At 34.7% G+C, this 17,860-nt stretch overlaps 1 protein-coding gene across 3 annotated transcripts in view; it reads right to left on the bottom strand.

Annotated features, from left to right (window-relative positions):
- Positions 1-17,860, bottom strand: part of Top2 (DNA topoisomerase 2) — a 144,651-nt gene that overhangs the window by 106,661 nt on the left and 20,130 nt on the right. For all 3 annotated transcript variants that reach the window (XM_081746017.1, XM_081746018.1, XM_081746016.1), the window contains exons 3-7: positions 14,252-14,429; positions 11,223-11,466; positions 7,089-7,301; positions 3,644-3,817; positions 1,187-1,426 (exon numbers count right to left, since the gene is read on the bottom strand). In XM_081746017.1, coding sequence (XP_081602143.1) covers positions 1,187-1,426; positions 3,644-3,817; positions 7,089-7,301; positions 11,223-11,466; positions 14,252-14,429 — 1,049 coding nt within the window. The remainder of the gene's footprint in view (positions 1-1,186; positions 1,427-3,643; positions 3,818-7,088; positions 7,302-11,222; positions 11,467-14,251; positions 14,430-17,860) is intronic.

A 17,860-nucleotide genomic window follows, 5' to 3' on the forward strand; every position in this document is an offset into this window, starting at 1 on the left:
AAAAAGAAAGAAAAAAAGATAACGGATTAATGTTGCAATAATTACCTTTAAGACAGTTCCACAGGGAAGAGGATTTGTTTTCAGCACCAAGGCTATATCAGATATGGACCTACAGCTTAAGCGGAATCCGAACAAACGTAATGCGTTCAAATGCTCTCCCACCGGGAATCAAACCTGAGACCCCGCACACTGAAGACGCGCGTCCTAGCCACTAGACAAGCGGGGAAGGCCACCCAGGGGAGGAATCTAGCAATAATTTCAGTTTAGCAATTTCAACAAGTTACTGAAGAAAGTGGCAGAGCAAAACTGTACAGATAGATCACCTATCCTGAGACTTGAGGTAAGAAGGTTTATTTTTAAAGCATCTACCAGCAAATACTCTGTATCCTCAAAATCTTACCTTGTGTTTCTAAGAGTTTGAGTTTTAAACGATGCACCCAAGAGTACATTTTAGTAACTACAAATACTCTGTACATTTAGATTCATGAACTACCTTTTAGAGATGGATACAGATAGAAGGTAGTAAAAAGTACGAAAAGAGAAATACGATGGAAGGACGAAAGTCTATCACGATAGATTCACACAATATTATTAGAATGTCTCTGAAGAACAGAGTTCCTCACTTGTTAAAAGCTGCAGCATCAAATCGTACAAAGCAACTATTTTTAGGCCGACATCCATCATACCAGAGTGATTATCAAGCAGAAAATGGGGTACTGGAAAAATTCAATCTTTTCTAGATCTAGTTTTCAACAAAGAGAAGCCAGGTTCTTGCATCTCAGGATAAGTGAGACCACTGAGGCTCTTTCTTCCTAGCTGTAATGAAATGCACGGTGTGCATGTCTGATATTCTACAGAGGTAACTAAAGAGAGAACATAAGATTTTTGAGAAGAAATATCTCGCCGATCTTAGATCAGAAAATAAAACCATTTTGTGAAAAATTACAATATTATATTATTTCCGAAGCAAAAATTAACTTCGCTGATAACTTATAATCATCTGGCTATACAATCTTTTATTTGCATAGCACGTTTACGATTTTATGTTGGTACGATACGGCTTACCCAGAACGATGTATTGTATATAATTATTCTCTTTTTGTTCTATTTCTCATGGAACAATACCTACAAATTATTATATCTAGTTTCTAAGTTTAAAATAAAAATAATTCAAATAAAAACTTACATTATTGACAAACTTCTCTGACAGAGTACACTTAGAACCAAAACTTTTTGCCTGAAGCGTCATGTTTTCCTTTGTCTGTGAATCGAAAGTAGGATTCACAATTAAACAATTCACAAAAATCCATAAATGATTTTTTATTTGGAAGGGTTTAATTTGTACGCCAGCCTTATTCTTCTTCTTGATTGCCTCTGTTAATTTCTTCACAACCATATCCACTACGTAATCTACATGCCGGCCACCCTGGAGATAAGAAATATTCAGTTATAAACTAAGAAAAAACCAAAGTCAACAACAAGCCAAAGTCAAGGTCAATCTACAACATAATGAAATATAGGTAAAACACTTTACAGACAATTTTGTTTGATCTTTATATACAGTAATCCCTCAAACTCAATAACCCGTCAGTCCGGATATCTCGGCCACACCCAAATAGGACATTTATTTATTTATAGGCAGTTTTTGCAAAGTCGGCTAGTTAATTTTCAGCCTTATGCCTCGGAGGTCTGTCTTATCAGGTAAATTACTGTACAGTGTGTATTCATTAATTTTCATCTTCATGTATAGTAAAGGCTCTATGCATTCATAAAGTACGTACTTTTCCTTTGTTTAAGAGGTTTTGGGCAGTTTATTTTCTGTTCAAGCAACCAATACACACAAGTACAGTACCGTTTATTCTTCTTTAATCTCATTCCCGGTAACCCAGCATTTTCACAAACTCAGCCACCCTTCGGTCCACATTAGGCCGAGTTTTCGGTACTCTACTGTATAACATATGTCCTGAGTGAATGCGTGCCACTTTGGATAGAAACTTGAAATTTCACAGTGTATAGGATTTGTAACGTGAGGTATCACTAAGGAAGGACTTTTGGGAAATTCGACGGAGGAGGAGGGAAAATAGGGATGGCAATATATATATAAGAAATAATGTAAAATGTTAGTCCGTCTCTGAATTTCTGCAAAGCGGAGACATGAAATGTGGTAGGACTTCCCATTTAAAGTAATTTTACACGTTTTCAGCATTTTCTGATATTTCCACTACATGGGAATAAAATGGCGGGAAGAAAAAGAGGTTGAGGTGCAACTGTTAAAATAAGGACATATCTCGAAATCCCTTAAGCTTAGTGAGATAAATTTGATATTTTAAACTTTTCATTTGAAACAATATTATAGCACTCCGAACAAATCTTACGAAAAGTTCAACGCTTTGTACACCACCAATATACCATCTTGTAAAACAGGCTAGAAAACTATATAATAGTAATATAGTGTATACTGAAATATATTATAATTGCAAACTAAGTATATATACTACAGTTCAGTTTAACCGAATCGCTAAAAAGTCTTTACTAAAGGGAAGTCAAAACTTTTTTTTTTTTTATTTTTTTCACAAGATGAGAAACATTATTGCTTTAATTGTACAGCTTTTTAGTTTAGCAGTGATCAGTTCAATGTTAAATTTTGAAGGCATCATTTGTTCCCAATAACGTCTTGTCACGCTGAATATATCAAATAGACAATACTGTATCAAAAAATCTGTATTCCAGTTTAACGGAACTTTCGTTCATCCGAAGCACCATCGGTCTCATTGAATTCGGTTAAACGGGACTCGAATGTGTATATGGAAAGATTAAAATAAAAACAGTAAAATTCTGAAGATAACACTTTCTGAATATAATAATTAAAGTCCAATTTAAAAGAATTAGTCAATCTTCCTAAAATTTCATATGCAGCAGGTAAAAATTTATCATTTTGTTGTCATCTTTGTATCATAAATTGGTTGAAATATGCTAAAAAATAAACAACAACAATAAAATCAAAGACTGGCAGATAATTCTTTGTCACAAAGTTAAAAACAATTTGTTAATCTATGTGATGAACGCTCTGTCAGTAGCTATAAGTTCCTTTTCTAATGTATGTTCAGTTTAAATTACTTTGTAATTCATCTACACATTTCAAATTTAAGGAATGGACTAATGTTGATCCATTCCTTATACTACAATACAGGGTTCCTACTGATCTGGAGAAACCTATTTCCATGACCTTTGGCAGCGAATTTTCTGACTTTCATGACAGGTGTCGGATGACGCTGACATATAAATAAGGAATAAATAACGGTGAATATTTATATACGAGAACATTTATTCTATAGAGACAAATAATAAGCAATTGCTCATACGTACATTCCTCTTACCTCTCATAAATAGGTAGTATAAAAGTTTGCCAAAGCTGAAATTGGTGTACAATTAATGTTAGAAAAAAATATATTTTATAAAATTTCCCTGATTTCCAGTCTTTCGCCCTGAGCTTTCCTCACCTGCACCATTTTCCCTGAGTTTTCTGACTAGTAGGACCTGTGCAATACTATCCTTATTTATTATTATTATTATACGTTAGTAATTTGTGTTACCAGGTACACAACTTTTGTCTTATCACAACATATCTTGAAAACAAACGTACCTTTGTTGTAGCTATGCTGTTGACAAAGGATACTTGCTGAAAACCCCTATCTGATGTGGAAATAGCAACTTCCCACCGATCGTTTATCTTCTCGTAGATAACCTTCACAGGTTTCCCTACATCATCTTCTCTACCTTTTAGGTACAGTTCTACATAATCCTTGAAATTCTTAACCTAGAATTTAAAAAGAGGCAAATTAATCTAATGTAAAGTATCGGTAACCCCGAAAAGAATAAAGAGACAGCAGGTTAACTTTTGAATAAATTTTTCAGAACTATTTTATGTGTAACTATCTCGTATACACAACACACTTCTCACAGCAATTTAGGAATGGTTTCCTACCTTAACTTATTATACTATGTCTTAACAATATTTAATGTAGTTTTTTATTTTATTTATTTATTTATTCATTTGCCAAAGTTCCAGATACAGCAAGGCAGCCATTTTATATTGAAACTATATAACATAGAATATAAAATTAACAATAACAAGTATAAACAAAAAGCTATATAAAGGTACATAAGTGTAGCAATAACAAATTGAAATAAAACTAAGGTTCTATAAGTGTAGCAATAATTTCCCGTCGGAATACATTCTCAGATTTAAAAATATCCACGTCAGAAGCAATGGAGTTAAATTCAGAAGCCAGTCTATGGAACAAAGAACGCTGAATAATTGATAATCGAGGCGTGTTGCAATGAAGTAGTTCACTACTTCTAGTTCTTCTTGTAGTTACCCGAATATTATATTTAGAGATTAGTTCTTCAGTTCTAAGTTTCCCATTTAGAATTCTATGAAGAAACATCATATCAAGTAGCATGCGACGAGATGAAGGTGTACGGATGCCAAGAACAGTCAACAATTCAAGTTTACTTAAACAGCGTACAGAAGGTTTTCTTTTCCTGACAATGGCAAGAAAGAAATTTAGAACTGAGTCAATGTGAGAGAGATTTGATACGCTAGCCATACTCCAAATGGTAGAACAGTACTCTATTTTGGTTGAAATAAACGTTTTATAGAATATACTTAAAGCTGTAATATTCCTAATCTCTGTAAACCTGTACAGGAGACCTGTTTTGCACGACACATAACAGAGTTGAGTTGATTTGAGTTTAACGTCCCTTTTCAGCAGCGAGGCTATATGAGACGTGGACCTACTGATTAACGTGGAATCCGAATCACATGAGCTCCCGCCGGGAAGACATAATAGAGAAACGCAAAAGTTGCAAAACGTATTCAATGCTTTCACCGCCACCATGACGTAACTAAAAGCAAAGGCATGTGTACATGTCTAAGATACAGATGATTAGTGCGTGACACTGAAGAATAATGCATTCAGTAATACAAAGGACCACTCATTCTGCAGATCATCTATAAGGTCTTCCAATAAAAAGACTGTAATTCACAATGCTAGTGTTCTTACGGTGTTCGCAGCAACTAAAAGAGCAGTCCTACATGTATTCTTGCTTCCCTCCAATTAAAAACTCGAAAATTTTTGAACACTACCTGAAAGACCGTCCGCAAATCCTTGCTACTTCAGAATTACAGCAGCGCTGGTCCGATTGCACCGCTTGGCATTTAATGTTAAACAGTAACCTTATAGCTTTACTCGGGAATGAGTCGACAGAACTGTAATGCTATTAGGGCACTTTCCTTTAAAACTGGGAAACGGATAGAATTAGAAAAATCAGAACGGCTACGCACACACATTCCATCACATTTTGTACGTAAATCTTCAGATGGTGATACCAGTAATAGGTTTAAAGTTCTCAATGAGAACGCAGTTTCTTCGCGAATACAACCATAGCTTATGTGAAAGACCATAGCTCATAATCCAGATTTTTATTGTTTATTTTTAAACTTGTTTTCATACCACCATAGGATTGTACAGAGTAACTTTCATTCCTTTTACGCCTGTACACTTATTTTACATTGATATATGTATTGAGACTCTGTCCCTTGGTGTTGAACGTACTTCGAAATAATACGGGAGCTCGCACAACGAGTACAATTTTCAATCGTCGTCTTAATCATTTACCTAGAGGCGATTAATCTGAGAAACAAGCTTCAATTTAAGATTTATGACGTAAAATTCAGAACAGCTCAAACGAAGAAGGCATTCGAAGAAAAGCAAGAGTTTCTAATCTGAGTTTCTGACTCAAGAAGAAAATATGTATTTTGTAAGTGTGTGTCAAAGACATGGATGATCACATAGTAATATGTTAATAGCTAACCTCTGCTTTTGTTACAGACGAGAATCGAGTCCTTTGGTTGCCTAAGATATTTTCCTCAGCTCAATTCTTATAATTCACGATAATCTGCCAGTTCCTTTCCTTATAGCCTTGGAATATTACGCTGATCACGTTGTAGCGGATTGATTTTGTTAAGAGCTTTATTAATAGATATTAACAAAGGCTAACTATTGACGAATATGATACACAAAGAGTGGCTGACTGGACCAAGACACAAACCCACGATCTTCGGCGTATCGTGCCGATGCGTTAATCACTACGCACCCAGTGCGCTCCCAGTTGACTGTTCTGGCAAATACGGTTACCGTTGATATGATTAATTTGCGATATCAATCTTTGGAATCTATGTGACAGCTTTAGCCTAAATAGCTCAAAATAAATAATTTTTCTCCTTGCCTACAATTCTTATAGTCATGCGAAGGTTAAATTCCAGTTAAGGTTTTTACTGTATATTTTTGAAGTGAGTACATGATCTTAGGCTGGAAATTTTTATTTATTTATTTATTTTCAGTAAAATAATTTCATAAACTTGGGATCGTATTATATTCCAAGTCGCACCATATTAAGGCAAATACGGAAAATTCCATCAAATGTTTTTAATGTCTACCAGCTAAATTTTGATTCATTGCCTAGTATTGGTTTTTCTCCTAACACTGTTATTTTTATACTTATTTATAAATTAAATTGGACTAGTTTTCAGCAAAAACATGTGTTTTGTATCACAAATATCTACAAGATATATATTATACACACACAAACGATTTTTATAACTTACTCGAACTCCTCCCTTACAGTATATTTCTCTATAGACACCTACCTACCTCTCTCTCTTGAATTCGAAGAGCTGGATGCAAAAGTAAAGCAGCTCTATGCCCTTACTTTATGAGGAAGCAAGAAGCAAAAAATTAATTATCCATATTATATGTACTGATAGCCGTAGCTCCTTTTGTTTTCTAATTCTGCTATTCTTGCACCATCAGCTGAGCGGAATTCGTCTATTACGTAATATCATAGTCTTACTTTTAACCAAAACAAGCTACATTGTTTTAAATTCCAACTCTTTTAACTTTGCTCATTCATATGGTTTGTTTCGCAGATTTGTGAACATCTGAAAACTTACAACTAAAGACCGACAAGAAACGATGGAAACAATTGACAGTTAATTTTATAACATTCATAAACTGCTTACTTACTGGTAATCGTTTACCATTCAAAAATACTTTTACTCCTCCCGTTGAAGCTGCTACGTCATACGCTCGTCGAGACATAAGAGAAATGATATCCTTATCCAACGTTTGCATCTTGAATTTCGCAAGATCTGGAGAAAAAGTAATTTTCGTGTAGTCATCGCCAAAGAAGTCCTTTATTTTGGGATCAGACGCTTTGCTCATATTGTTTGCCCATGTCTGAAACGAAAAAGGAGAAATAAATCACACCATGCCAGGTAAACTAACACGAATTTCCTTTATTAATATATCTTCAAACACACCGTAACGTTCAAAAAAGCAGTTTTTACAAGCTCTATACCCTCATCGACATAAATTAATGCGTGAATTCGTTCCTGTAAAATCTTGTATGTCTATATCGAAAGAAACTTTACATATAATCGTGTATGTATGAGGGGAGAAGGACATAGTGGCAAAGAACTCATATTACTGCAAGGGGTCACTGGTTCGACTCCAGCCATGTGACTATCATCACATAAATGAATTATCACTTAATAGTGCATGAAGTTTTCTTTATTATTATTATTAGCATAAAACAAAATGGACAATTAAATTATATTTTTCAAAGCAAATATTTGGTACGCGGAAGGTGATAGAGTAGTTAAAGCATTTAAAAGTAAAAATTATCTGAGGCTAAGGTTGTATAAACTAAAAAATAAACTTTCCCACAACAAGCTATAACATAACATCTAGCTAACCTCAATATGTGCATTTGTGATTTGATCTATTGTTTGCAAAAAATGTTAAAAACAAAATATCTGGTAACGTTCTAGTAAACAAACGGATTTTCCAAAACTAAACAAAAAAAACAAAAATAACCTTTATATTTGTATATATAATATTTATTTTAAAAAACTATGATTTAAACTTTTTAAAATTCAAAAATATAGTGCAAACTAGTTGTAACGAACAAAAATGAGGGTGTATATAAAGAGTAACACTTCTAAAACAAATCTATCATTCAACAATCATTCCGGATTAAAAAATCATTTGGCTTTCATCATTTGGACTCACTTCATTCAGAGCTTTAACATAAAATATGTGAGCAGCGGTCGTCAGGACATTAAGTATAAACTCAAAAAAACTAATACATGGTATAGTATAACACGTTAAAATTATCTATTAGCAACTTACATATTCTTGTAGTTATTGTACGCTTCTTTCTTTTAGTAATATATTTGTATATTAAACTTATACGTAATTGTTTCTTTTATTCTAAATATTAATTTATTACATTATGCATTCTTATTATTATCATTTTTATTCAATCTGTTTTATTCTACTACCTGTCACATCTAAATAAAATGTCATAAATCATTTGGATAATGGTCTCCATGTAACAGGCAATACACTGTAACTCTAATCCCACTATATTATCCGTTCCATTATTGTGGTATACTAATACACTTTACCTATTACACTGTTATAAATCAATTTTATTTTTTTTAATAGTGGACAATATAGTGTCCGTTGTTTTTTTCGGTGTTCGGTTTCCTTCCACATTTTCATTCTATCAATACTTTCATAATGATTTGTATCCTTTAGTCCAGTTAATTCACGGGACGCAAGAACAAGTGAATTACCTGAGGATGCAATGTATATTAGATGGTCATTTGAAGTACAGGTACGTCAGGCAGGGATAGAAGCATTACCGACGCAAGCGGACCGACGGTGATGCAAAAGGAAAAGATCTCTCTGAGTTTCAGAGGCCAAACCAAACTATGGGTGCGCGGTGTGTATCTCCGGTAACCGTAATTTATGAGGAAGCAAAGAGCAGGTTAGGTATGTCGCGAGGAACGATGTCCAGCCAAAATAACGCGGTTGGATTGTATTGTAATTTCCAATACTTGATCACAATCACCAACACTTCAGCAACAAAATGGTGCGGGTAACATGGAAAGTGGATCGAATATGATTGGAAATGCGTAATATGATCCGAAAAGTCATCTTTCATCTATTTCCGAGTGGTCATATTTATCAAAGGCGAGGACTGATAATATGCGCAGTCACTTCATGATATTTCGCGGCTCCTGTTAATACATTCACATTACATATATTACTGCACGTGTTTATGTGCAAAGTTTAAGTGACTTGCATCCCCCATGGCTCATATGTTTCCCTATGGTGACAATAGCTAATTCACACCGCTGGAGGTGTTGAGGTGTGCTTTTATGAACTACAACACTTAAGTTATTGATGATCAGCACGGGATTCTGAAGACAAGTTATACAAACTGATATTTACTATGACTTGTAGAAAACAAGTAAAAATAACCAGTAATTATGCCTTCAATCTCTTCTCCACGTTCCCTTTGCCCAGATTTAACATAGTCTTCAGTCCTAATAAAGAGCGATTAATACACCCCCCTGTTAGTAATGGAAGCTCAGAATACTTCAATGCTCACAATATGATTTATTGCTTGCAAAATATCTTGAAAAACCTAAACTAGTTTGGTCATTCCCCTTAGTATCCCTTTTACTATTCTCTCGTGGACAGGTTTCTTAAACCGGGTGTCTACTAAAATTCCAAAATGAAATTTCGTGACTTTTTCATGACATTTTCTTTCCCAAACTATAAAATTTAGTAATATTTTCAAGGGCAAACTTGGGTGCGAATTGAGCCGAATTTTCTTGCATGCGATAGAAGCGTGCTTTGCTTGCAATTTGATAGTGTCTAAAGCCGACCGTAGACATTTTTGGTGGTGAATTTTGACGTTGTATAAAATAAAATTTTCCAGTCATCTGTATAAAATAAAATCATCTGTATAAAATATTTGTACAGATGAAAAAAATTGTGACCCAAAAGCTAAATTTCTTGACTTTCGTGACAGATAGACACCCTGTTAAATACAAAACTGTAGACAGGGAAATGTTGCTTTATAAATTCCTGCTTACGAGAGAAAATCCGAAAATCATTTGTATCCCGAAAGCGGTCTTTCGAAACTAAGCCCAGATTGAAGAACGGATTTCTAAAGACGGACAGAACATTGAATCATGTTTTAGTGGGAAGAGCAATTGATAACAATACATTCATACAGTTTCTATAAGTAAATGCATATATTCCGCAAACAGGCATACTGATATCTAATAGACTAAGGTAGTTATCTAAATGCTCAAACGAGCAAAGCGCTAATAACAAACGTTAGTACATCTTCAACTTTGTTCCATCTTACCTACACTCTATAATACTCAAAAACTCACTTCATAAATACCGTAATTGCGCGAATATAAACCGCACTAATTTTTCCTAAATTTTGGCTTGAAAAATTATGATGCGGTCTATAATCGAGATTTTATCGCTCAGATCATAAATCATCAATTTCAAAATGACATGTACACGTATTTTGTGGGTTGAAACTAATACCATTACAAGTTAATGCAGTTACCGCTTATAAACCATCAAAGATTTAAGAAGAAAATAGCAGAAAACATACCTTGTTCGCAAAAATTGCCATCTTCATTTGTTTACCGGAAAAACTTTACACTGGCACAAAAAGCAATTGTACATTTAATAGTTCTATTAATAGGAATATGTATCTTTGTTATACAATATATATAATATATACGGAATATCTATACACAGTACCTGTTATTGAAAAAAAAAAGAAAAGCAACTTTGTTTCGCAAAACTGTGTCAGCTTGTTTGTACCCACCCAAATCACGCACAATCACTCCCCACTATTTCAGCATCACCAGAGTCTGATTCTTCACACTCGCTAGATGGTCCAGAATGCTGCTCAGCGTCAGTATCACAAAGGTCATCTTCATTAGTCACCCTTAGTCGTGTGGGAGTTAAAGAAGGGGAGGGAGAGATGCATGTCAAAGTGCTGTCTAATTGAACTTTCTCGTAAATTTAGTACTGCGGCCTATATTCCAGATTTACTTTTCTTCTATAATCTCGTGTCAAAAGTTTAGGTGCGGCCTATATTCGCGCAAATACGGTATTATAGTTACAGATTAAAAGGATTATGTCGACTTCAATGGATTCTGAAATTATAATGCGATACGTGTTCAATCATATTTCAACACTAAATTTTAATATGAAATACAATAGAATTACAAAATCTACTATTTTATTTTATAATATTTATTTTAACCTCACCTGTTTAAAGCTTCTTTTGTACTGTATCGAGGCCGTTTCTACAGTAAACTTGGTACTGAATATATTGCACAATTTAGCACCATAACCATTTCTTCCACCCGTAACTTTCTCTTCCTCATCGTTGTAATTAGATGAAGTCAACAAATGTCCAAATATCATAGTGGGAACGTGCATCTTCTCGTCTTTATGTTCGACAACCGGTATACCTTGGCCATTATTCCAGATTGAAATCTGATTGTTTTCGCTAAAAGGAATGAGATAAGTAAGTCAATATCGTATCATTTAATAAAGAAAAATCACAAAAATGCTTACCTTAATTCCAAATTCGTGAAGGTTCAATTAGTTTAACGTACGGGAACTGATTGTACAATGAATAAGCGCTCTAATTATTAAATATATACGATATCTTCTTTTAAAATAGCAGTTGCTTTTATTTATTTTTATATTTTTTTTAAATTTATTAATCATATTTTCATTCCATTCTCTATACAACAGCATTTCTTAAGCTTACTAATACATGGTGGGCACTAAGTACTTTCCCCAAAACAAGTACTTAAAAAAAAAAAAAAAAAAAAAGTGAACCATCGTTTTTAACTAGGACTGGCAACAATGTTTTTTGTACGTGTTTTGTTTAAGAGTTGTTTACTGAATGAAATTGTGCTGAGTAGTGCAGGTGTTGAGATGAATCGCGAATTAACAAAGAAACAACGTGTTTTCGTATTTCACGCTTTGTGGGAAGACAATAAGAACACAAATGTGGTGACAACAGATTTCAGAAGAAAATTTCCACGTGTAGAACCACCATCATGTCAAGCCATGAGAAACCAGAACAAACGATTCGGGGCTACAGGTACTGTGTCTAACCTAAAGCGAAGCGGACGACCACGAAATGTACAAAATCAAGGAAACAATGAACCTATTACTCAGAGCTGTGTGTCGATCCCAAAGTCTACCACAACGAGCGCACATGACCTGGGAATACCTACCTCTTTAAGGAACATGTTAAAAGGATTTGAAGATGAAATCTTACCGGCCAAAGCTTCAGCACGCTTTGCATGAACGTGATCCCAACCGACGTGTTGAGTTCTATGGCATAGGCGTGAACATTAAGAAAAGGCAAATCGAGATTGTGCAGGGCAATCAAAAGGATTGCGAAGAAAGAGAGAAAATTAATGTAAGGCAGGTTGCTGCGAAGATAAAGGAGGACTTAAGTGAGAGTATTTCACACCAAATAGTGTTAAGGCGTCTATCAGACATGTATATTAAAAAGAAACCGCACTTAAGAAAGACCCGTTTGACACAGAACCACCTTAAGGATAGAAAGAGTTCATGGATATGTTTTTCGAAAGTTGATTGGAAAACGGTAATTTTTCTCAGATGAGAAGAAATTCAAGGTTTTCGGTAATGATAGTAGTGTAACACTGTGGATGGAACCGCGAGAAAAGTTAAAGCAAGAGTGCATCACGGAGACAAAAAAGAAGAAATGAAATGAAATCTTTGAGTTTTACGTCCCATGTTTATGCCAGTTAGACTAAAGGAGACGGTGATGATGAGTAATGAATGAAATGGTGGAATGAATAAAGTGGGAGGAAACTGGAGAACCCCGAAAAAACCCACGCACACGGTGTTTGTCCGCCACAAAGTTCACTTGGCGGGGACTGGGATCGAACCCGGAACCCCAAGCACCAGAGATGAATGCTCTACCACTGACCCATCGCCCCCCCCCCCCCCGAGAAAAGTGTAATGCTATGGGGAGCAATGTGTTTCAAATGTAAGAAGTTTCCACAGGTCCAATCGATCGGCTTATACTGTAACATACTAAAGAAGGAGCTTTTGAATACAGCTAGGGACCATTTCAGTGGTTTAAACCTTGGACCTTCTTCAAGATGACAATGCATCGTGCTACGGCTCTAGTCGTCCTACAGTGTGCTTCAGAATTTGGTATTCAGAAGTTATGGTGGCAGGCAATTCCCCTTATATGAATCTCATCGAAAATTTTGTGGGCTATGTCTTCAAAATTGACCAAATATTGTTGTAGTTCCAGAATAGAATTAATGGGGGAAAAAATGTTCATGTTTGGTACCATGAAATCGAGCCAGGTACACTCATGTACAAAATGATTGTCGCATATCTATAACTGTCTTCTTGTAAGAATATAATTAGATAATGATTTTGCAGGGTACTTTTAATACTGATACTGTGTGTATAATCAGGAAATGTATATTTGTGGTAAATTTCGTAGGAAAAGAATTATAAATACGAAAATTAGAATGAGTAAAACTAAATGTTGCTAAATGGACAAGAAAATTTTATTTTCGTTTTATTGTTCTTATTTACTGCTGTTTTGTCATGAAATTTTCCACATACATGTCTTTGCCAATTATACACATACTAACATAAGAAATACTAGGCGAATTCTTTATCAAATTATATTCCCACAACAACATATTTATAGACTTGTTGCATCAATGCCAAAAAGAATTCAGGCTCTTAAAAAAAGCTAACGGATAACACACAAAATATTGAAACACTGTTCATTTGTATGTTAAATAATGTAAACTGTATTGTAAAGCAATAACATGAAGGTATATTACATAATATCAGTAAATAGCCTCTCATTTAAGTCATGAACAAAGCTTTTCAAGAAACCATGTGGGCGGGGATAATTTTTTGGACCGAATTGTATAGCTCATAATAGTAACGAAACCACAAAACCTATTTAAGAAACAACAGAGTTAAGATAATCTGGGTTAGATACTTTTTTTTTTTTTTTTCACATAGAAACTAACAAAATAGTAATCGTTACCATTACTACACTAATATTACAAAAAATACATTCAAACGTGATCGAATTTCTGGTTTTTCACAATTACTGGAATATGTAATCAGTGACACAATTATTAATTTTTGTTGGAAAGGTCTTACGCTTTTGCTCTCTCGTATAACTAAATATGATAAGTATTTGATCTTATGCTTAAGCTACAAAAATAGTAGTATCTCCCAATGCTACTATAACGTTTTCAACTTACGGATCTAGTTCGATTTTAATGCAGTCCATCTTGGGATCTCTTTGTTTGTTGTCCGCTGCGTTTACTAGGATTTCATCGAAAATTTTATAAAGACCTGGAACATAAGTAATTTCTCGCTGCACGATGCCTTCTTCTTCGTCGTACACCCACATCTGCTCAGTCACTGGCTCCACAGACCCTAAAATACAAAGTTACTGCCGTAAGTTCTTGTTTTCTTATTTGCACATCAACCCACATTATACCTTTTTGTAAGTTACGCTTGATTTTAAATTTGTTTTTAATACTGTAAGAATTCCCACCTTTCAGTGCGTATTATTTCTTTACGCACACGTTACAACTGTAAAACATGTGCTATTGATTGTAAATATCAACTCAAGCAGAGGCGACACGGTAGAACCCGAAGACGATCGACTCGCCCAGAAGCTATCCATAAAAAGGGACAAGAAGAAGACCAAATTATCTGTTGACCATTGATCACTTAACCTGTAACACCTGCTCCTGAGATCGTATTGAACAAAGGAGTTTTACTACCTTGCCTAATCTCCGGTAGCTGCATTGGGCGAAGGAGGATCCTTATAAACCGTTTCCTACAACCCCTGACGGCTGCATTGGGCAAAAGGGTTACCCGTACACCTAAATCCAACCTCCATCAACCGAAGCCAATGACGTATGCCAAGGACTAATACTGAAACTCTTATTTTGTATTACAAAGAAATTTTAATTATTCCATAAAGAACTATTTTTATAATAAAATTGATGACGGGCAATCCCTGATTATTATTCACTCTACCAAATAGACATTACAATATAAATAATGGAACGCACGGATGTAAACTACTTTTGAGGTCAACATTACTGACTTTCAATCTGAAAGTACTGAAAATACTAACTATATACAGATATATTAATATATTAAATTGACCACCCTACTCCCCACTGAACAGATGTAAGCATATGTTAACTCAAATCTTGCAATGAAAAAAATACCACGACTGTATTTGTATAACTGTCTAAGTAAAACTAAGTACATAGAAAACTGAATTGAAGTAAAGTCATTAAGATAATCAGGCCAATTTCCCTTATCTCCTCTTACTCAAACAAACTTAAGAACCTCATTATGTTCACTCTTTTTTTTCTTCTTCTTCTTGAAAAATGTAGCCATTAATGATTCATCAGCTTGTCTGTCTTCATCTTTGTGGCATTATCAAGCATCACTTGTGCTACATCGGCATCAACAAGAACCTTGTTCTTAATGGCCTCTCTCAACCGTCCATTTGCTTCCTTCAGTAACCTATCAGATGTCTGTCTCTTCTGTTCTTCTTCATCGCCTAGACGTTTTAAAGTACATTCTTTTTCTTCAAGTGTTCCTTTCTCAACTAATTTATTTCTTTTTAATTCTTCTTCAGCTGCCCGTTGTTTCTCCTATGCTTCTCTTTCTTGTTCCTTATATTTCCTCTGCTGCTTACAGAACTCTCTATAACTCTTGTAACCAGTATGTGCCAGATCTAAAAGCTGATGAATCATTAATGGCTGCATTGGGCAAAAGGGTTACCCGTACACCTAAATCCAACCTCCATCAACCGAAGCCAATGACGTATGCCAAGGACTAATACATGAGTACCTATCTCATGTAGAGCTTCCTTAATGTGCAAATGGACATTGAGAACCCTCTCTGATTTGTTAGCCCTATCAGGTGTCATAATGCGTAGGAGCCTGGAAACCTCTTTCTACTTCAGCTGAACTTACCTTTGAAATTTGAAAATTTCTGTTTAACATTTCAAAGTCTAAAATACTGACTTATTTAAAAAATAATAATACTGACTTTATTGATCAGTTTGCATCCCTGTGGAACGCAAATAGTATTCTACACACCACTTTCTGTCTATTTCTTAATACTCGCGGGAGGCTGGGTTCGATTACTGGTGGAGGCTCATGTGCTTTGGATCCCATGTTAAGCTGTAGCTGAAACGGACGCTAAACTCAATTCCATATTTATTAATACTAGCTGATACCCTGATTATTTTGGCTAGCTAACATCCATACGTTAAAACCGTGCTGAATTAAAAGCAGTTTACCTTTGACAATTTTACTTTTTCTCTTGTCCTTCAAACTCCACACTATACTTATGCCATTATTCAAGGACTCTGCTATATACAACATTTGTAATAACACTATCCATGGATATTGTAACAAAAGAAATACTGACCAAAGCATCAACACATATTGTATTTTAAACTACACTAGTGTCTATATAGTGTCTGATGAAGCTTTGGTCAGTAATTCTTTTGTTACATTTGTGTTGATTTAAATGAAAGTAGCAAGCGCTAGCGCAAAGAGCGACATCTATTACTGTGATTTTATTATTAGCAATTAGCGTGACTGAGAAGTTTCCCGTTTATTAATACATTGTAAAATAATATATTGTTATACAAGTACACACTGCAATAATAAACCAAAGCTTAAGGATGACAATCAAGTCATCTATGTTAAGTCTCTTCATGTGCACCATGAGAAAGTTGGTTAAGTGTAAGTTCTGCATGAGCCTCCAAATTTTCTTCTGTTACAAATGACTTTTTAGAATTCAAAATACAATACAGTGTAGAAAAGCTTCTCTAAACTAAAACGATGAACTGCTCTGATTTGAAGTGTGTATTGATCATTAAACCGTTAAACTTTAAATACTAAAAACGTCATTTTTTAACTGTTAACCCGTTCCTCACAGGACTTCAGTTACCGTTACAATAATTAGACCAGCATTTCCCAACCTTTTACAACTTACGGCACACTACGGGTGTAACTTGAATTTTCGCGGCACACTCATAGATATTAATATTATTATTATTTGCAAATATAAAATACCATGTTTTTTTTTTTTTTTTTATGTGATTACTAATCTCCTTCTCACAGAGATGAAAGCTCCATCACTGGTTCTCCCCTACGCTAATTCATTATGCTTATTTTTTATTGTAATTTTAAAATAGAAAACAATTACAATGAAATATAGGACTCAGATTTTTAAAAATACGCTTTCTTTTTCGAAAACTGTATCCAACCTTTCACTAAGAACGAAGATCACTAAATAACGAACGAATAAACAAATATCTTGTACTTTTAACTTTGCTGTTTTAACCAAAATCGGTGCATATTATTGCAATCACACAGCTTGCGATATGTCGAAGTCAAAACATAGCTGTTGAACAAAGTGTTGTTCTGCCATTAACGTGCGAATGAGTGTTCTACGAACGTTCATTTGACGCGTACCGTACAAGTGCTTCCATTTCTCGGTGTTAGTATAACTCTCATTGAAGTATAACATAGTAGCTAACTGTGGAAATGTGTACGAGCCGAAATACTGTCTGCTACACAGTAATAGATCTACAATAATATACAGGGTGTCCGAGAAGTCCTTCCTTGATTACAGAAATGGATAACTCAGGCTAGAAATAAGATAGAAATATGAAACTGGTGTTGAATTGTTTACAAACTATAAAAGTATTTGTCTGTGTTAGGTTTGTTCTGTTTTACCAAGTCTCAATTTTTTTTAAGGTTTGTAGTACGTAAGTAAGAAGCCCAAGAAACCATGCCAACCAACCAGGAGAAGGCACAGTG

This window comes from Thermobia domestica, chromosome 18 (assembly GCF_964235325.1).
Source record: "Thermobia domestica chromosome 18, izTheDome1.hap1.1, whole genome shotgun sequence".
In the NCBI taxonomy this organism is placed as follows: domain Eukaryota; kingdom Metazoa; phylum Arthropoda; class Insecta; order Zygentoma; family Lepismatidae; genus Thermobia; species Thermobia domestica.